This window comes from Pseudophryne corroboree, chromosome 3 (genome assembly GCF_028390025.1).
Source record: "Pseudophryne corroboree isolate aPseCor3 chromosome 3, aPseCor3.hap2, whole genome shotgun sequence".
NCBI lineage: Eukaryota > Metazoa > Chordata > Amphibia > Anura > Myobatrachidae > Pseudophryne > Pseudophryne corroboree.
Window position 1 is genome coordinate 466,827,488 of NC_086446.1, and position 22,501 is coordinate 466,849,988.

The following is a 22,501-nucleotide window of genomic DNA, read 5'->3' on the forward strand; positions in this document are numbered from 1 at the left end:
ATAATTCACCACTGTGCATACAAATATGCACTGGACATTGCACCAGCCTTATGGTGCAGTTGCTGGCGGCAACACCCCACACATCTGGCTAGCCGCGCCCCTGTTACCTCCCAGGAACGCCCACCGAAATTGTCTTTTTCTGCGTCCAGATTCATTCTGCATAACCCTGTGGGAAACATGTGCGGTGTGTCTGGGATGAATGTGCAAACTGAGTACATTTGCTGATTGTGTCCGTCCACCACTAAATCAGGCCCTGAGTGAGGGAGCATTGCCTCCCTCTCTTTCAGGGAAAGTGGTACAGAAAAGTAAAAAAAATAAAACTAATATATCCTATAGAAATTCTGCTATGGCAGTCATACATGAATGACTGTGAATGGAGTGACACTTACTGTAGGTCTTTTAGGGGATATTTCTGTGATCCGTGTCACAATAAAATATATGGCCTGCTCTTTCATCACATTGAGAGGTGTAGAATGTGTTGCTGATATTGTTAAACTTTTATTATGATCTCCTAGTTGAGCAGATGTATGTGTCTTTCCATTAGGGAAATGGACAATTGAATATACTGGAGAAACTCTGATTGTAGTACTTTCAGAAATACAGAATCCGGTAGAAGTAATAATGTTGTATAAAACTGTGTCATTTATTTCCTCTGCCAGAAAACAGTATGCACAATCCAAGCCCATGATGGCTCACTCGCTGCTATCGCCTTCAATTCTACAGGAACAAAACTGGCCAGTGCTTCAGAAAAAGTGAGTATAAAACAGAGCAACAGTACATCATGACACTGTGTCCCGTAGCAGCTGACCCCCCCTTCTTATTACAGGGTACTGTGATTCGAGTGTTCTCCATCCCAGAGGGGCAGAGACTCTGTGAGTTTAGGAGAGGAATGAAGAGGTGAGATCCGTCACCTGCCCCTTACATACCTATCTCTGTACACCACCTCTCTTTCCATCTGCTCCCTGCTTATGCTGTCTCACATATCTGATTATACATTTCCTCAATCCACACTCTGGGCCTTATTCAGAGATGGACACAGCCGCTGCGTTTGCATGCAGCAGCCGCGTCCATAGGGTCTGTGCACGTGCACTGGTCATAGTGTGAATGTGCGACACTTCCCGGAAGGATGTGATCACGTGGTGATTGACAGGTGATCGGTGTCCAGTCGGTGTGTGTGGGGGGGGGGGATGGGAAACTGGGGCATGTTATGGCCGTTTTCAGGGCCGATCGATGACGTTTTCTGCGGTGGGAAACGCGGCGGCAGGAATCCTGTTCGATGCGATCATATTTGATTTGCTATTGCATCACGGGGCAGCGCCACACATGCTGGCTGGCACTCAGCTTGTCAGTATATGGTCGCAGATTTTGCTATGAGAGCAAAATCTGCGACCAACTCTAAATAGTTCCCTAGGTCTAAATACTGTAGTTCCCTAGTTATCTATTCAGAACATAAAATAAAGCAACCTCTCTCAGATATGTGTATACAATCCTAATCACCTTTCCACTCCTCACTTCCTCTCCCTAGTGATCACTAAATTTGTGGAACTTTTGTTTCCGGCAGTATGGAAATACAGAGCCAATTATTCTATTCCCAAAATATAGTCTATTTGTCTCTAGTTTGCACATTTGTAAAGGGGTTTGTGGGGTGATCCAAATATGGGTCTGTCCACCGACTGACCATTAGAGGGGACTTTGACTGAGGCACAGCAGAACTGGAGAAGCTAAAATGCTGTATCTATTATATGATGGGACACCGGTTTAGTTTGGTTTTAATATCCAGTTACCGAAAGAAAACTCACTTTTTTTTTTTTCTGGTAATAATGCAACAATATGGCCACTGCTCTGGTATCTGTGACGGCAGACTCTTGCACTAGTCACAAGTAGATGGGTGTCCTTTTACTTCTATAACTTTGTGCTACTTTGTGTCCTTTATTATCGCAGCCCTCCACTCCAAATCATCTGATGTTTAGATGTAAAAATTAAGCTGTCTGTTCATTATTCTGTTAAGTAACTAATGAGCGCACCATGCGCATGGCGATCTAGTATAACGTGCTGTTTCTTGCTGCAGGTACGTCAGTATCAGTTCCTTGGTGTTCAGTATAGACTCCCAGTTCCTATGCGTATCCAGTAACACAGAGACTGTGCACATCTTCAAACTGGAGCATTTATCAGAAAGGTGGGTTCTGCTGACCAGGGTAATCTGCTCTCATAATCCTCTTCTTCTCTTATAAGAATCTGTAGTTTCTCATAGCTTCAAGACCTGCTTCTACCATCCACCACTGAGTTGTAGTACTCACCAGTTACTTCCTATAGTAGCAGTGGTTTCCATAATTGCCACATTTGTATATTATACCACTTTATACTGTATGTCTGTTGGTTGTGATATGACACTAGGGTTGTGAAATTAATGAGAAATAATGTGTCCCTGTACATCTGTTTGGGTTATTGGGAAATCTTTTATTTGGAATGCCCACCTCAAAGGGGATGCACTTTTTACATTTTATGAGATGACCTACTAGAAAATCAGATGTCTGGGGCCAAATGTAATAGAGTGAGAGTTTCAGAAAGTGAGAGATTTGGTAAGGTTTTTCATTTTTTTTTTTTTTTTTTTTAAAGTGGCAATCATTTACACTGCAAAACCAGGTTGATCTTGCTGTGTAAATGATTGCCACTTTAAAAAAAACAACTCCAAAACCTTACCAAATCTCTCACTTTTTGAAACTCTCACTCTATTACATTTGGCCCCTACTTTGATCCGATCGATGAAAGTTAAATTGGTGAAAGCTAGTTTCTGGTCCAGATAGGGTGGGTAGATACCTGGCTGATATCGTCATGAAATGTTGTTTCCTTCCGAATCAGAACGTCATGTCATGCATATGGGGCTGTGTTCCCGTAGGTCACATGCATTATCTTCTTGGCGGCCATGCTGCACAGGCAATCGGAAGATATCGCATGCGACCCTGTGCGTTGTGATGAAGGATGGAACAGTAATCGTTCCATCCTTCATTACATTGTTCTGGTATGTACTGTGGATAGGATGTGTCAGCCCGTCGACTGGCATATTGGCCAGGTGCATATTGCTCTGGTGTGTAGCCGACCTTACAGTACATCGGTAGTAGAAAAACCATACTAGTGAATGAACCTATGAGTAGGAAAAACAACACGCTGCAGTATACAGTATTAGAGTGTAAGAAAGTATGCAAGTTGCTCAGCATGACTGCAGCACTGAGCCTCCCCATTACTCTGCTCCCAGCACCAAACCCGTACGGTGAAAAAAGTATACACCTTCCAATTTACCCCATTTACCCCCCCCCCCCCCCCCATAACTAGACCTTTGTGGGCCCTATAGCAAGATTTTGAAAAGTAACAATTCATGGGTTGTAGCGCTCAACCTATGTGGGTATGTAAATGATGATGCTGTGAAACTATATTTATGAAAATAAATCAAGGTTTTATTGTTATAAAGGGACACAAACGTATAGTTCGTGTGCATGCATTGATAAAATATAAAAAAGGTTATAACTATATATATGTTGCTTGGGAAAACTGAATATATATATATATATATATATGATCTACACAAGTCAAAAGTGAAAAAAATGAAAAAATGAAGAAAAAGGAAAAAAAGTGAAAAAAATGAAAAAAATGATAAAAAATGAAAAAAATGAAAGAAATGGAAAGAAAAGTCTCTTTGGCTGTGACCCAGCTGATTATGTTGCTTGAGTGGTTATGCAGCAATAAAAGTCATTTAAAGAGTAGTCAGCGGCGTCCCGCTGACTAAACGGCTCGAGCAGCTGATGGTAACTTGCTTACGGTGATTGCGGTGTTTCCCCGGGGTTCAGGGTGCGCCTGGTGCGGGGAGGGTAAGGGGACAGGGAGCACTGGACTGCACAGGCCCCGTGGGGAGGGATGCACTCACCCCGTCCTGGTTCGGACCGTGATGGGGGATCCAGCCGCCACAGGGACTGAACTAGCGGCGATTAGCAGTGTGGGCTTGTTTAGAGCCGTCACTGCACCTCGTCCGCCGGGACCGGAGCTGCTAACCTTTCTCTCCCCCCTCCTCCGCTGATCGACTCGGCAATACACCCCACCGGCTTACCTCTCCTCCTTCGGGTATTTCTCCGTTGCTGATGTCTTCTTCCGGGTAGGCGAGTCACGTGACCTCCGCTCGGCAGTGTCTTGCAGGATTTCCACGGCCCGTACTGTCAGTACGGTATCGGTGTGAGTGTGGTGGTTTGATAGTACAAGCCCAACGCGTTTCAACCCTCTAGGGGTCTTCTTCCAGGGATTTGTGTGTAGTGTTCATAGATCGTATCACCCTTAAAAAGGGGGGAAGGTTCAGTCTCATTGGTTCACATGCCGGTATACGCCTCCTTGTGGTTTTGTCTGTTTCTTATTGGTCTATCTAGATCTCAATCACGTTGGATAGACATGGAGGGGAGCTTGGAGTATAATCAGTGTGTGGGATGGGAACGTAAATCCTTGGGTATTGTCCTTTGTTAATATGGAATGTTGGTGGTCGTATTATTAAAATTAACTTTGTTAGTGGTGTATTTTGATCTCCCCACTTATCATCATAAATTTGTTAGTATCATAACCTGAGGTGTTGATATGTTTCTGTATTGCTTTTTCTGGCACATGTTGTATTTTCCTGATGATGTCATGAAAGAATGGATAATGGGAGTAAAAACTTAATTTTCTGAGATTGGGATGTGAAATAATGGAATATATGGTAATGGATATGGTCAGTCTCCTATATCCGTATGTATTTAGTGGAGCTGACTCATGTAGGATTGGTGTGGATACGTTGTTTCTAATGTTTTTTGACCCATAGTGACGGTATTGGTGGGGGGGGGGGGGGAGGGTGAATTGAGGGGGGGGGGGGGGGTATGAGAGGTTGTTGTCTAGTATATGTCAGTATGGTAGGGTGTGAATTTCATCACAAGTGCGTCATTGATTGCAGATAATGGCCTTCACTTCATTATCTAGGTTATGTCCCTGTGGTGCAAAGGTCTTGAGTTCAAATATCCATCTCAACTCTGTTGTATTCATGTGATGTACAAAGTCTCCACCCCTCCAATTTTGTTGTACTCCTTGTATGCCCATGAATTTTAGAGTATCTGGTTCACTATTGTGTATTTCTTTATAATGTCGTGACAGACTATGATCCTCATAGCCCTTTTTGATGTTCCTTATATGCTCATTTATTCGTATCTTGAGTGGTCTTGTTGTCCTCCCTACATACTGTTTTTTACATGGACATTCTAAGAGATAAATGACCCCTTTGCTGGTGCAGGTCAATCTTTCTTTTACTTGGTACTTCTTGTTAGTGGTGTATGATGTGAATTCTGAAATGGGTTTTGTGCTTCGCATTTTCGCGTTCCTGCATCCTTGGCAGAACCCGCAAAAATAGAAGCCGCTCTTGGGAATGCTTCCATCTATACTGGTTTGTTTCAAAGCTTGTGGTGGTATGTGATTGTGAACTAGATTTTTCTTAATGTCTGGTGCTTTTCTGAATACGAACTTGGGTCCTGTTGGTAAAATGTCATTGAGAATTTCATCTTCTAATAAAAGTGGCCAATGTTTCTTAATGATGTGTCTCACTTGATTGACTTGTCCTGAATAGTTCGTTATAAAAGGGATATTATCGTCATGGTGTTTCTCTTCTTGTTCCTTGTCTTTATAACTGAGTAGTTCTGCTCTATCTGTTGTTGTTACCTCTTCAAAAGCCTGTATGACCTGATCAGTCTTGTATAGTTTGTCTGTGAATTTGACAGCTAATTCCTGACCTTGTGTGTGATAGTCTTCTAATTTTGAGCAGTTCCTACGAATTCTTAAAAATTGTCCCTTAGGTACAGTCTGGAGCCAGCTGGGGTGGTGCCAGCTGGTGGCCAGGATGAAGCTATTGACATCCACAGGTTTCTGGTAGGTCTTAGTGTGAATTTGTCCTTCGTCAATAAAAATGTTAAGATCAAGAAACTCTACACTAATTTTACTGTAGTTTGTGGTGAACTTCAAATTATTGGTATTGGAGTTTATGAGGTGTAGAAATTCTGTTAGTGATTGTTCATCGCCCCGCCAGATGATTAGGATGTCGTCGATATATCGCCTCCAGAGCACGAGATTCGTCCCAAGCTCGGGATTGGACCAGATGTTGAGGTCCTCCCACCAACTCATAAAGAGATTGGCGTAGCTTGGGGCGAATCTTGTGCCCATGGCGGTGCCCCTAGCCTGAAGGTAAAATTGATTTTCAAACCAGACATAATTGTGTCGTAAAATAAATGATATGCTTTTTTATATTTTATCAATGCATGCACACGAACTATACGTTTGTGTCCCTTTATAACAATAAAACCTTGATTTATTTTCATAAATATAGTTTCACAGCATCATCATTTACATACCCACATAGGTTGAGCGCTACAACCCATGAATTGTTACTTGTTTTCTATAGGTCAGTCACCCTATTTTGTAAGCAGCTCACCGAGCTCATCCACCCAGTGCGCTGGTACAACCCCCCTGAAGTAAGTGCATTCGTAAGTGACTATTTACCAGCTGCAAGGGCCCACACATGGGATTGACGGATATTAGAACCAATAGAGACACGAGGGCACAATCTGTGTTTTCCACACTAATAAAGACACATGAACAAACAGGAACAAACCATGAGTTCTGTCACACATTCCTACAACTAGAAAAACTCATCAACAAAGAGACACATGTGTGGTGGGACAATCATACACTTAAATGGTATCTACACAACACTCTAATACCAAAAGGTCTCAAAATTAAGAAGACACCCACACACTTTCTAGACGACTCATTATTCATGACAAAATGGGACACCATACTACAAGATTGCTCCACTAAACTGACCGAATTACTCATCACACACAATGAAGGGTACCTCCAGACACTGAACACAGAGATTAATGTACTAGACAAACAATTAGAACCATACAAAAAAGAATTAGAATACAACAAATTGGCTGAACTAACGGCCAATCGATTATTGAGAGGAGAAAACAAAATTATTGAAATAAAGAAACGTAAAATCCTCAGAGACAAATTTGGTATCAAAAAAACACGTAACCCAATACAACATCCCCAGAAAAGACCCCCTCTCATCAAACCCAACATACACAGGACAAATCATCGACAGGCTAGTCCTCTATACAAGAAACTAAACCTGACCTACCAACAATACATGAAAAAAATACACAGCAAACAAGAACAATTCCCGCAGACACCTCTCGATCAGTCGACAAACTCCATCGACACTAGCACAGAGACAGAAGTCTCTTTTTCCATATACGAACTGGCAGAGGAAACACACTATGACAATTTAGCCAGACAATCACTGGAGAGAGGGTGGGCCAACAGTCACCATTATAGTCTACTGACCAACGAAAGGACAGCCACCGAGACAGTATCAATTATTCAGAATAACCCGAACGACAAACAGTCAACTACAGGTCAGATAGAAGATATACCTACCACATCATGTGCAAACCAGAATCAAAGTCTTTTTTTAGAGCTGACTCCAATAGTGGGCCGGGCACTACAAACCAACAGCACTCCAAACAAAAATCTCAAAAGGAAGTTAGAAAAACTAGAAGAGGATGTAGAGGAGGGGAAAAGAACAAGAACACCGCCTCACAAATCAATGTAGAATTAGGAAAGGGAGTATTCAATCTCAGCAACATTACACTTACCGATAATCACCTCAGATTACTAGACAAGGGCCTCAAGTATGCCCCAGTAAACAAAATTGACAAGTTCCACACTTATTTAGATCTACACAAATTCACACGCAAATTGACCCTCAAAAAATTCTTTGCAACCACCACTCCAGCGGCCATTAGGAATCATCAAGAAACACCAATTACCACAAACAACATAAAACACACCACCTTCAAGCCACCATCTAAATTTTATCCAAGTCATATGAAAGGATCACAAATAGATGCTTTTGTTAAGATGGTGGAGAAAGACATAGACAAAATCAGAACCAAGAGACCCACCAGTAACATGACAAAAAAAGAACATGAAGCACTCAAGGATCTACAAGACAACCATGCAATCATAATCAAACCAGCAGACAAAGGAGGAGGTATAGTCATATTGAACAAAACAGATTATTTGACAGAGGCACACAGAATTCTCGATGATAGCGAGACATACACCAAGCTAAGTCATGATCCGACACAACAATTCAAAAAACAGCTAGAAACACACATATCAAAAGGATTCAGTAACGGGATCCTAAACAAACATGAACAAGACTTCATCAATACACAACATCCAATAATCCCAGTCTTCTACTATCTACCCAAAGTACACAAAAATTCCATTCATCCGCCGGGGAGACCCATAATATCAGGTATAGGATCCTTGACATCACACCTTTCTGAATATCTAGATACCATCTTACAACCATACGTGCAACAACAACAATCTTATCTGAGAGACACTACACATGTCCTCAATCTCTTACAAGACATCAAATGGGCCGACGATCTGTGGTTGGCCACAACTGACATAACATCCCTATATACGGTGATTGATCACGATCAAGGATTAGCCAGCATAGATTATCACCTACACAAGGACAACAGCATGACATCAGCTCAAATAAACTTTATGCTCGACAGCATATCATTTATTTTACGACACAATTATGTCTGGTTTGAAAATCAATTTTACCTTCAGGCTAGGGGCACCGCCATGGGCACAAGATTCGCCCCAAGCTACGCCAATCTCTTTATGAGTTGGTGGGAGGACCTCAACATCTGGTCCAATCCCGAGCTTGGGACGAATCTCGTGCTCTGGAGGCGATATATCGACGACATCCTAATCATCTGGCGGGGCGATGAACAATCACTAACAGAATTTCTACACCTCATAAACTCCAATACCAATAATTTGAAGTTCACCACAAACTACAGTAAAATTAGTGTAGAGTTTCTTGATCTTAACATTTTTATTGACGAAGGACAAATTCACACTAAGACCTACCAGAAACCTGTGGATGTCAATAGCTTCATCCTGGCCACCAGCTGGCACCACCCCAGCTGGCTCCAGACTGTACCTAAGGGACAATTTTTAAGAATTCGTAGGAACTGCTCAAAATTAGAAGACTATCACACACAAGGTCAGGAATTAGCTGTCAAATTCACAGACAAACTATACAAGACTGATCAGGTCATACAGGCTTTTGAAGAGGTAACAACAACAGATAGAGCAGAACTACTCAGTTATAAAGACAAGGAACAAGAAGAGAAACACCATGACGATAATATCCCTTTTATAACGAACTATTCAGGACAAGTCAATCAAGTGAGACACATCATTAAGAAACATTGGCCACTTTTATTAGAAGATGAAATTCTCAATGACATTTTACCAACAGGACCCAAGTTCGTATTCAGAAAAGCACCAGACATTAAGAAAAATCTAGTTCACAATCACATACCACCACAAGCTTTGAAACAAACCAGTATAGATGGAAGCATTCCCAAGAGCGGCTTCTATTTTTGCGGGTTCTGCCAAGGATGCAGGAACGCGAAAATGCGAAGCACAAAACCCATTTCAGAATTCACATCATACACCACTAACAAGAAGTACCAAGTAAAAGAAAGATTGACCTGCACCAGCAAAGGGGTCATTTATCTCTTAGAATGTCCATGTAAAAAACAGTATGTAGGGAGGACAACAAGACCACTCAAGATACGAATAAATGAGCATATAAGGAACATCAAAAAGGGCTATGAGGATCATAGTCTGTCACGACATTATAAAGAAATACACAATAGTGAACCAGATACTCTAAAATTCATGGGCATACAAGGAGTACAACAAAATTGGAGGGGTGGAGACTTTGTACATCACATGAATACAACAGAGTTGAGATGGATATTTGAACTCAAGACCTTTGCACCACAGGGACATAACCTAGATAATGAAGTGAAGGCCATTATCTGCAATCAATGACGCACTTGTGATGAAATTCACACCCTACCATACTGACATATACTAGACAACAACCTCTCATACCCCCCCCCCCCCCTCAATTCACCCTCCCCCCCCCCCCCCCCCCCCACCAATACCGTCACTATGGGTCAAAAAACATTAGAAACAACGTATCCACACCAATCCTACATGAGTCAGCTCCACTAAATACATACGGATATAGGAGACTGACCATATCCATTACCATATATTCCATTATTTCACATCCCAATCTCAGAAAATTAAGTTTTTACTCCCATTATCCATTCTTTCATGACATCATCAGGAAAATACAACATGTGCCAGAAAAAGCAATACAGAAACATATCAACACCTCAGGTTATGATACTAACAAATTTATGATGATAAGTGGGGAGATCAAAATACACCACTAACAAAGTTAATTTTAATAATACGACCACCAACATTCCATATTAACAAAGGACAATACCCAAGGATTTACGTTCCCATCCCACACACTGATTATACTCCAAGCTCCCCTCCATGTCTATCCAACGTGATTGAGATCTAGATAGACCAATAAGAAACAGACAAAACCACAAGGAGGCGTATACCGGCATGTGAACCAATGAGACTGAACCTTCCCCCCTTTTTAAGGGTGATACGATCTATGAACACTACACACAAATCCCTGGAAGAAGACCCCTAGAGGGTTGAAACGCGTTGGGCTTGTACTATCAAACCACCACACTCACACCGATACCGTACTGACAGTACGGGCCGTGGAAATCCTGCAAGACACTGCCGAGCGGAGGTCACGTGACTCGCCTACCCGGAAGAAGACATCAGCAACGGAGAAATACCCGAAGGAGGAGAGGTAAGCCGGTGGGGTGTATTGCCGAGTCGATCAGCGGAGGAGGGGGGAGAGAAAGGTTAGCAGCTCCGGTCCCGGCGGACGAGGTGCAGTGACGGCTCTAAACAAGCCCACACTGCTAATCGCCGCTAGTTCAGTCCCTGTGGCGGCTGGATCCCCCATCACGGTCCGAACCAGGACGGGGTGAGTGCATCCCTCCCCACGGGGCCTGTGCAGTCCAGTGCTCCCTGTCCCCTTACCCTCCCCGCACCAGGCGCACCCTGAACCCCGGGGAAACACCGCAATCACCGTAAGCAAGTTACCATCAGCTGCTCGAGCCGTTTAGTCAGCGGGACGCCGCTGACTACTCTTTAAATGACTTTTATTGCTGCATAACCACTCAAGCAACATAATCAGCTGGGTCACAGCCAAAGAGACTTTTCTTTCCATTTCTTTCATTTTTTTCATTTTTTATCATTTTTTTTCATTTTTTTCATTTTTTTCACTTTTTTTCCTTTTTCTTCATTTTTTCATTTTTTTCACTTTTGACTTGTGTAGATCATATATATATATATATATTCAGTTTTCCCAAGCAACATATATATAGTTATAACCTTTTTTATATTTTATCAATGCATGCACACGAACTATACGTTTGTGTCCCTTTATAACAATAAAACCTTGATTTATTTTCATAAATATAGTTTCACAGCATCATCATTTACATACCCACATACTGTAGGTTGAGCGCTACAACCCATGAATTGTTACTTGTTTTCTATAGGTCAGTCACCCTATTTTGTAAGCAGCTCACCGAGCTCATCCACCCAGTGCGCTGGTACAACCCCCCTGAAGTAAGATTTTGAAAAGAACCCCCCCCACCCCACGCGCACCGTAAAGACGACTGGGAGCGGATGGTTTGTTGGGATACAGAACAGCAGAGAAGGGAGGGGGGGGGGTGCGTCCCACAAGCTATGATCGTGACATTTTACATATGATCGTATTAAAACACGGCGGAGGCGACTAAAACAATTAGAAATCACTAGCACCCCTGGGGGGGGGGGGAGACAGTAGCACAGAGTATATCAGGAGCCAGCATAACTCTGGAATTGCTGGAACAATGTACTCAAAAATTGATGCACATATGCCTTACAATATGGCAACAAACACGGTGGGGGGGGGGGGGTGTGGGGGAAGACACCCCTAGGGGTGAGGCAGCAGCACTGAGTATTTCGGCAGACAGCATAACTCTGGAATGCCTGCAGCAATTTACAACAAACTTGTTAGTTACACATATGACTTTCACTCTGGAAACAAACACTGTGGGGGTCAGACACCCCCAGCACCCCTAGGGGTGGGACAACAGCACAGAGTATGTCAGCAGACAGCATAACTGTAGAAGACCTGGAACAATTTACACCAAACTTGGTACACATCTGACTTACAGTCTGGGAACAAACTCTGTGGGGGTTAGACACCCCCTAGCGGTGGGACAGCAGCACAGAGTATTTCGGAAGACTGCATAACTCCCGCATGCCTGGACCAATTTACAGCAAACTTGCTACACATATGACTTACAAGCTGGGAACAAATACTGTGCAGGTAAGACACCCCTAGCACCCCTAGGGGTGAGGCAGCAGCACAGAGTTTTTCAGCAGACATCATAACTCATGAATGCCTGGAGCAATTTACACCAAACTTGCTACACTTACACTCTGGGAACAAACACTGTGGGGGTAACACCACTAGCACCCCTAGGGGTGGGCCAGCAGCACAGACTATATCAGGACATGCATGATACGTCAGTGATGACAGGACTGCATGTAACAGGGCCAGTGACATGTCAGGAGGGGAATGGAGGTAGCACCAACCCACACACAGAGTTATATAGTGGTAGTAGCACGGTCCCCCAGCAGCACAGAGTATATCAGGAGATACATAATGTGCTGCGCTATATAAGAAACTGGAAATAAATAGATAATTTCACAGGGGAACTGACATGATGTGAGGAGGGGAATGGAGGCAGCAGGAAGCCAGAGACTGGGAGTTGTAAAGTGCATCAGGGAAGCAAGATATGCCTATATACTACATCTGCAACCAACGTAAATTAACAAACAACTAATATTCTAATTTACCATCCTCATCCCGTAGCGTGTGTTTTATATTTACATTTATTTTTGTAAACAGACATTCTTAAAATCCCGGGCAACGCCGGGAACTCCAGCTAGAAAAATATAAAATATATATGTATGGGTCATTCCACATCAGATCACCCCAAAAAAAAAAATTAATGTCCACCACCCATCTCAGATATTTATAAAAATGTTTTAGTTAAGAGAGGATATCAAAACAACTATTTCTGTCAAGTATCTCGACTGTCTGACAATTAGTTGATTAAATATTGATTTTTCAGCTTATTAAATAAGTTACTAATCGCGGCTTCTTTATCCAGTTTATTTGAAGTATCACGGGTGTTTATTAAGGAATTACCAGAAAATTTGTACCCTTAAGTAAACTTTTTCTCCCGAATCCAAACCAAATGACTGTATCTGCCTCATGTTTTACATTACGGCAAAAACGCACGTTTTTCGAATAGAATTAAAACGCTAGGTTCAGTCGACATTAGGAATCCCATTTTTCATAGTGGAGAAAAAAAAATCATCAAGTTGAAGCTTGATTACTGGTGTACCGCGTACATAATTTACACAAGAAACCATGAAATTTTAAAGCCTTTTTTCAGACATTCAAGTTGTATTGTCTAAGTTGGTGTGTTAGTGTTGCGGCAAGAGGTATGCATTCTGTGTGTGTTTGCAAAACTTAAAATTATTGGTTGCTGCTCTACCACTAAAGATTGGCCTTCAAAGACCTAACTGAAATCGTTGTTTGTTCTTCAGTCTCAAAAACTTGTATGCTACATCAATGTGACAAATGCCCAGGTCTGGAAACACTTCAGAAAATAGTTGAACAACTTTTTCATGATAGTGACATGGATGATGAAGGCACTGTTGTTTATAAGCAGTGGGTCCACACTGACCAAAGTAAATTGATTGATTACAATCACTAGTAATGTGGAACAATTCTGTGAAGTTATTTGCAGTGCTGTTGATGATGCAACAGCCCATCTGTATACAGCAAAGTTGCAGGCTGAATACCTACGCCAGCTGAAGGAAACCATTCGCCCAGAAACAGAAGCTATTGTATTACTAGATTTTGCAGAAAATTATTCATTTGTGTGTCAGGATGCAATTCTGGGATACTTCACATGCAACACTCCACCCATTTGTTGTATATTTTAGGCAAGATGATTGTGACACTTTAAATGGTGTGAGTCTGCGTTATTAGCTATACCTGTAGCCATAACTGTGCATGCCTTCATTACGGTAGTTATGAAACATTTACCAAAACTATTACCAAAATTGGAGGATGTTCACTACTTTAGTGATGGTGCTAGTGCACAATACAAGAACTGCAAAAACTTTTTGAACTTATGCTCCCATAAGGATGACTTCAACATTCAAGCAGAATGGAATTTTTTTTGCTACATCTCATGGTAAGAGTCCGTGTGATAACATTGGAGGGACAGTTAAACGTCTAGCCACACGCACCAATCTGCAAGCAGTGGAAACCCATCACATCTTGACACCTTTTGTACCTGTATAGCTGGGCAAATGAAAATGTAAATGGCATAAAGTTTTCTCTGACGTCCTAGTGGATGCTGGGACTCCGTAAGGACCAGGGGGATAGCGGCTCCGCAGGAGACAGGGCACAAAATAAAAGCTTAAGGATCAGGTGGTGTGCACTGGCTCCTCCCCCTATGACCCTCCTCCAAGCCTCAGTTAGATTTTTGTGCCCGGCCGAGAAGGGTGCAATCTAGGTGGCTCTCCTGAGCTGCTTAGAATAAAAGTTTAGTTTAGGATTTTTTATTTTCAGTGAGTCCTGCTGGCAACAGGCTCACTGCATCGTGGGACTAAGGGGAGAAGAAACGGACTCACCTGAGTGCAGAGTGGATCGGGTTTCTTAGGCTACTGGACATTAGCTCCAGAGGGACGATCACAGGTTCAGCCTGGATGGGTCACCGGAGCCGCGCCGCCGTCCCCCTTACAGAGCCAGAAGAGACGAAGAGGTCCGGTGAAATCGGCGGCAGAAGACGATCCTGTCTTCAGACTAAGGTAGCGCACAGCACCGCAGCTGTGCGCCATTGCTCTCAGCACACTTCACACTCCGGTCACTGAGGGTGCAGGGCGCTGGGGGGGGAGCGCCCTGAGACGCAATATTACAGTATATACCTTAGGTGGCTAAAAAGAATACATCACATATAGCTCCTGGGCTATATGGATGTATTTTACCCCTGCCATTTTACACAGAAAAAGCGGGAGATAAGGACGTCGTGAAGGGGCGGAGCCTATCTCCTCAGCACACAAGCGCCATTTTCCCTCACAGCTCCGCTGGAAGGACGGCTCCCTGACTCTCCCCTGCAGTCCTGCTTCAGAATCAGGGTAAAAAAGAGAAGGGGGGGCACGTTTGGCAGCAAATAAATATATTAACAGCAGCTATAAGGGAGTAACACTTATATAAGGTTATCCCTGTATATATATATATATAGCGCTGGGTGTGTGCTGGCAGACTCTCCCTCTGTCTCTCCAAAGGGCTAAGTGGGGTCCTGTCCTCTATCAGAGCATTCCCGGTGTGTGTGTGCTGTGTGTCGGTACGCGTGTGTCGACATGTATGAGGAGGAAAATGAGGTGGAAGCGGAGCAGTTGCCTGTGTTAGTGATGTCACCCCCTAGGGAGTCGACACCTGACTGGATGATTGTATTTAAACAATTAAGTGATAATGTCAGCAATTTGCAAAAAAACTGTTGACGACATGAGACAGCCGGCAAATCAATTAGTGCCTGTCCAGGCGTCTCAGACACCGTCAGGGGCGCTAAAACGCCCGTTACCTCAGTGGGTCGACACAGACCCAGACACAGATACTGAGTCTAGTGTCGACGGTGACGAGACAAACGTGATGTCCAGCAGGGCCACACGTTACATGATCACAGCAATGAAAGAGGCATTGAACCTTTCTGACACTACAAGTACCACAAAGAAGGGTATTATGTGGGGTGAGAAAAAACTACCAATAGTTTTTCCTGAGTCAGATGAAATAAATGAGGTGTGTGAAAAAGCGTGGGTTTTCCCCGATAAAAAACAGCTAATTTCTAAAAAATTATTAGCACTATATCCTTTCCCGCCAGAGGTTAGGACGCGCTGGGAAACACCCCCTAGGGTAGATAAGGCGCTCACACGTTTATCTAAACAAGTAGCGTTACCGTCCCCTGATACGGCCACCCTCAAAGAACCGGCTGATAGAAGGCTGGAAAATATCCTAAAAAGTATATACACACATACTGGTGTTATACTGCGACCAGCAATCGCCTCAGCCTGGATGTGCAGTGCTGGAGTCGCATGGTCGGATTCCCTGACCGAGAATATTGATACCCTGGATAGGGACAATATTTTGTTAACTATAGAACATTTAAAGGATGCATTGCTATATATGCGTGATGCACAGAGGGATATTTGCACCCTGGCATCAAGAGTAAGTGCTATGTCCATCTCTGCCAGAAGAGCGTTATGGACACGACAGTGGTCAGGGGATGCGGATTCCAAACGGCACATGGAAGTATTGCCGTATAAAGGGGAGGAGTTATTTGGGGCTGGTCTATCGGACCTGGTGGCCACGGCAACGGCTGGAAAATCCACCTTTTTACCCCAGGTCACTCCACATCAGCAGAAAAAGACACCGTCTTTTCAAACTCAGTCCTTTCGTTCCCATAAGTACAAGCGAGCAAAAGGCCACTCTTTTCTGCCCCGGGGCAGAGGAAGAGGAAAAAGACTGCACCATGCAGCCGCTTCACAGGAGCAGAAGCCCTCCCCTGCTTCTGCCAAGTCTTCAGCATGACGCTGGGGCTTTACAAGCAGACTCAGATATGGTGGGGGCCCGTCTCAAGAATTTCAACGCGCAGTGGGCTCACTCGCAAGTGGATCCCTGGATTCTACAGGTAGTATCGCAGGGGTACAAACTGGAATTCGAGGCGTTTCCCCCTCGTCGTTTCCTGAAGTCTGCTTTACCAAAGTCTCCCTCCGACAGGGAGGCAGTTTTGGAAGCCATTCACAAGCTGTATTCCCAGCAGGTGATAATCAAGGTACCCCTCCTGCAACAAGGAAAGGGGTATTATTCCACGCTGTTTGTGGTACCGAAGCCGGACGGCTCGGTGAGACCAATTTTAAATCTGAAATCTTTGAACACTTACATAAAAAGGTTCAAATTCAAGATGGAGTCACTCAGAGCAGTGATAGCGAACCTGGAAGAAGGGGACTATATGGTGTCTCTGGACATCAAAGATGCTTATCTCCACGTCCCAATATACCCTTCTCACCAAGGGTACCTCAGGTTTGTAGTACAAAACTGTCATTATCAGTTTCAGACGCTGCCGTTTGGATTGTCCACGGCACCTCGGGTCTTTACCAAGGTAATGGCCGAAATGATGATTCTTCTACGAAGAAAAGGCATTTTAATTATCCCTTACTTGGACGATCTCCTGATAAGGGCAAGATCCAGGGAACAGTTAGAAGTCGGAGTAGCACTATCTCAGGTAGTGTTACGTCAGCACGGGTGGATTCTAAATATTCCAAAATCGCAGCTGATTCCAACGACACGTCTACTGTTCCTAGGAATGATTCTGGACACAGTCCAGAAGAAGGTGTTTCTCCCGGAGGAGAAGGCCAGGGAGTTATCCGAGCTAGTCAGGAACCTCCTAAAACCAGGACAGGTCTCAGTGCATCAGTGCACGAGGGTCCTGGGGAAAATGGTGGCTTCTTACGAAGCGATTCCATTCGGAAGATTCCATGCAAGAACATTTCAGTGGGATCTACTGGACAAATGGTCCGGATCGCATCGGCAGATGCATCAGCGGATAACCCTGTCGCCAAGGACAAGGGTGTCTCTCCTGTGGTGGCTGCAGAGTGCTCATCTACTAGAGGGCCGCAGATTTGGCATTCAGGATTGGATCCTGGTAACCACGGATGCCAGCCTGAGAGGCTGGGGAGCAGTCACACAGGGAAGGAATTTCCAGGGCCTGTGGTCAAGCTTGGAAACGTCTCTTCATATAAACATTCTGGAACTAAGGGCCATTTACAATGCCCTAAGTCAAGCAAAACCTCTGCTTCAGGGTCAGGCGGTGTTGATCCAATCGGACAACATCACGTCAGTCGCCCACGTAAACAGACAGGGCGGCACGAGAAGCAGGAGGGCAATGGCAGAAGCTGCAAGGATTCTTCGCTGGGCGGAAAATCATGTGATAGCACTGTCAGCAGTATTCATTCCGGGAGTGGACAACTGGGAAGCAGACTTCCTCAGCAGACACGACCTTCACCCGGGAGAGTGGGGACTTCACCCAGAAGTCTTCTACCTGATTGTAAACCGTTGGGAAAAACCAAAGGTGGACATGATGGCGTCACGTCTAAACAAAAAACTGGACAGATATTGCACCAGGTCAAGGGACCCTCAGGCAATAGCAGTGGATGCTCTGGTAATGCCGTGGGTGTACCAGTCAGTGTATGTGTTCCCTCCTCTGCCTCTCATACCAAAAGTACTGAGAATCATAAGGAGGAGAGGAGTAAGAACTATACTCGTGGTTCCGGATTGGCCAAGAAGGACTTGGTACCCGGAACTTCAAGAGATGCTCACGGACGAACCGTGGCCTCTACCTCTAAGAAAGGACCTGCTACTGCAGGGGCCTTGTCTGTTCCAAGACTTACCGCGGCTGCGTTTGACGGCATGGCGGTTGAACGCCGGATCCTAAAGGAAAAGGGCATTCCAGAAGAAGTCATCCCTACTCTGGTCAAAGCCAGGAAGGAAGTAACCGCAAAACATTATCACCGCATTTGGCGTAAATATGTTGCGTGGTGTGAGGCCAAGAAGGCCCCTACAGAGGAATTTCAACTGGGTCGTTTCCTGCATTTCCTGCAAACAGGACTGTCTATGGGCCTAAAATTAGGGTCCATTAAGGTTCAAATTTCGGCCTTGTCGATTTTCTTCCAGAAAGAACTGGCTTCAGTACCTGAAGTTCAGACATTTGTGAAAGGGGTGCTGCACATACAGCCTCCTTTTGTGCCTCCAGTGGCACCTTGGGATCTCAATGTTGTATTGAGTTTTCTAAAATCACATTGGTTTGAACCACTTTCCACTGTGGACTTAAAATATCTCACGTGGAAGGTGTCGATGCTGTTAGCCTTGGCTTCAGCCAGGCGTGTGTCAGAATTGGCGGCTTTATCATATAAAAGCCCTTGCTTAATTTTTCATTCTGACAGGGCGGAATTGAGGACTCGTCCTCAATTTCTACCTAAGGTGGTTTCTGCATTTCACATGAACCAACCTATTGTGGTGCCTGCGGCTACTAGGGACTTGGAGGACTCCAAGTTGCTAGACGTTGTCAGGGCCCTGAAAATATATGTTTCCAGGACGGCTGGAGTCAGGAAAACTGACTCGCTGTTTATCCTGTATGCACCCAACAAGCTGGGTGCTCCTGCTTCAAAGCAGACGATTGCTCGTTGGATTTGTAGTACAATTCAGCTTGCACATTCCGTGGCAGGATTGCCACAGCCAAAATCAGTAAAAGCCCATTCCACAAGGAAAGTGGGCTCATCTTGGGCGGCTGCCCGAGGGGTCTCGGCTTTACAACTTTGCCGAGCAGCTACTTGGTCAGGGGCAAACACGTTTGCTAAATTCTACAAATTTGATACCCTGGCTGAGGAGGACCTGGAGTTCTCTCATTCGGTGCTGCAGAGTCATCCGCACTCTCCCGCCCGTTTGGGAGCTTTGGTATAATCCCCATGGTCCTTACGGAGTCCCAGCATCCACTAGGACGTCAGAGAAAATAAGATTTTACTTACCGATAAATCTATTTCTCGTAGTCCGTAGTGGATGCTGGACGCCCATCCCTAGTGCGGATTGTCTGCAATACTTGTATATAGTTATTGTTACAAAAATTCGGGTTATTATTGTTTGAGCCATCTTTTCAGAGGCTCCTTTGCATTTATCATACTGTTAACTGGGTTCAGATCACGAGTTGTACGGTGTGATTGGTGTGGCTGGTATGAGTCTTACCCGGGATTCAAGATCCTTCCTTATTATGTACGCTCGTCCGGGCACAGTATCCTAACTGAGGCTTGGAGGAGGGTCATAGGGGGAGGAGCCAGTGCACACCACCTGATCCTTAAGCTTTTATTTTGTGCCCTGTCTCCTGCGGAGCCGCTATCCCCCTGGTCCTTACGGAGTCCCAGCATCCACTACGGACTACGAGAAATAGATTTATCGGTAAGTAAAATCTTATTTTTTTATGTGTCACAAACAAAATATAAGACAGCAAAACCAAGCTGCACAGCCATCTAGAAACTGCAAAGACTGTGACACGTACTCATCGCAGATTTCGGCCTATTAGTAGTGCTGAGCTACACATATATTGATTGCCATCAGACGACATGAAGACAGCAGGAACCAGAGTTAGTGTCACTATGACCACAGTCTCAAAAAATGTAGACAAAAGTGATCTGCAACCTGGAACATGCATAGCAGCAGTGTATGACAGCATTGGGTATATCATTTTAATGTAATGAGAAGGAACAGGATGTGCTGGTACACTTCATGAAACAAAAACCAATCAACAAATGTGCTGTCCTGGTCTTCAAGAGATAAGTGTTTTGTTCCCTTTTATTCACATCCTCTGCGTAACGGAAACACCTACCAAGGAAGTACTGGAAGGTAGTATACACTTTCTGCTGACACTTTAAGGAAAATTACAGACCGTTACAACAAGTTCTAAACAAGGGAAAAAGAATGAGATTGTTGACTTAACTTGAGTCCATAACTGAAGTTATATTTAAGGTTTTAAATGCCATGCTTTCTTGTGTTAATAATGTATGCAGTACAATAACCGTAATCGAACATCAACTTCATAATTTTTTTTTCTCCACTATGAAACAGAGTACATTGCTGATTTTTTTTTTTTTTCTTGTGATACTAATGTAGGGGTGGGCAACAGGCGGCCCGCGGGCCGGATGCGGCCCGCGGACCGATCCTGCCTGGCCCGCTGTGCCCCACCAGAGTGCAATGACAAGCGGCCCGACATGCCGCTTGCCATTGCACTGCTCTCAGACGCGGCGCCGCTGAGGAAATCCCGGTCACGTCACAGGGTCAGCTGACCGGGATTTCCTCTGTTACCATGCGCTGGGAGGCACGGGGGCGGGCACTGCAGTGAGCAGGAGCGGCGGCCGAGAAGCGGCGGCCAGTGAGAAGAGGAAGCGGCGGGCAGCGAGCGGGAGCAGGAGAGGCCACATCAGCAGTGACTCCGGCCGGCAGCAGCGCAGATCATCGGACAGCGGGGATTGTCTGCCACTGTGACAAACAGGTAAACCCCTTGTCCAGCCAGCCCCTGGATCACTGCTTAAGCTGCCATGTAGGTTTAGGGGTGGGGAGGGAGGGGAGTTAAAAACTGCAATATGGGTTTAGGGGAGGGGGGGGGACAGGGGGTAGGGACTGTCTGCTGTAATGTGTAAAAAGGGGGCGCTGTCTGCCGTAATGTGTAAAAAGGGGACGCTGTCTGCCGTAATGTGTAAAAACGGGGGCGCTGTCTGCCGTAATGTGTAAAAACGGGACGCTGTCTGCCGTAATGTGTAAAAACGGGGGCGCTGTCTGCCGTAATGTATAAAACGGGGGCGCTGTCTGCCGTAATGTATAAAAACGGAGGCGCTGTCTGCCGTAATGTGTAAAAAGGAGACGCTGTCTGCCGTAATGTGTAGAAACGGGGGCGTTGTCTGCCGTAATGTGTAAAAAGGGGACGCTGTCTGCCGTAATGTGTAAAAAGGGATCTCTTTTTGAGTATTTTGTGTGTGGCCCTCGAATATTCGCTGGAAGTGTTAAGCGGCCCCCCAGCTGAAATAATTTCCCACCCCTGTACTAATGTATACCTTTTTATGCACCCCCCAAAAATGGGATTCCTAATGTCTATTGAACCTAGCATTTTTAATTCTATTAGAAAAAACATGCGTTTTTGCCGAAACGCAAAACATGAGGCAGATAAAGTAATTTGGTTTAGAATTTTTCGATTTGGGGGTAAAAGGTACCTTAGGGGTCCAAACTTCATGATTCCTTAATAAACAACGTGATACTGCAAATAAACTGGCTAAAGAAGCCACGATTAGTAAATAATTTAATAAATTGGAAAAACAAAAAAGTCGAGATATTTGGCAGAAATAGTTTTTTTGACATCCTCTTGTAACTAACATTTTTTCGTAAAAATCTGAGATGGGTGGTGGTGGACACCCCTGGTTGAACTGACATGGAATGATATAATATATCTCACACTATTCATCCATGTAATTACAAGACTCTTGAGTGCCGCTTGAGTGATGGATTACTGTATGGGTCATACTGAGTTTTCTATATAAATACTGTGGTATAATGGATTACCATGTTCTTGTCCCATAAACATGATGATGAAGTGCTAGGAAGGGGAGAGAACCTTCTATGTCTACAGCTTAGTGCAGTCCCGCATCTCTGTTAGTAGGCCCACATCCTTAAAGGTGGAAAAGTCTGCGGAGCTCCAGGTTCCTGCAGCTTGGTGCAGTCCGA

General features: G+C 44.4%; 1 protein-coding gene across 3 annotated transcripts in view; it reads left to right on the plus strand.

Annotated features, from left to right (window-relative positions):
• Window positions 1-22,501, plus strand: part of WIPI1 (WD repeat domain, phosphoinositide interacting 1) — a 93,327-nt gene that overhangs the window by 60,889 nt on the left and 9,937 nt on the right. For all 3 annotated transcript variants that reach the window (XM_063960732.1, XM_063960733.1, XM_063960731.1), the window contains exons 6-8: window positions 660-752; window positions 827-897; window positions 2,069-2,176. In XM_063960732.1, coding sequence (XP_063816802.1) covers window positions 660-752; window positions 827-897; window positions 2,069-2,176 — 272 coding nt within the window. The remainder of the gene's footprint in view (window positions 1-659; window positions 753-826; window positions 898-2,068; window positions 2,177-22,501) is intronic.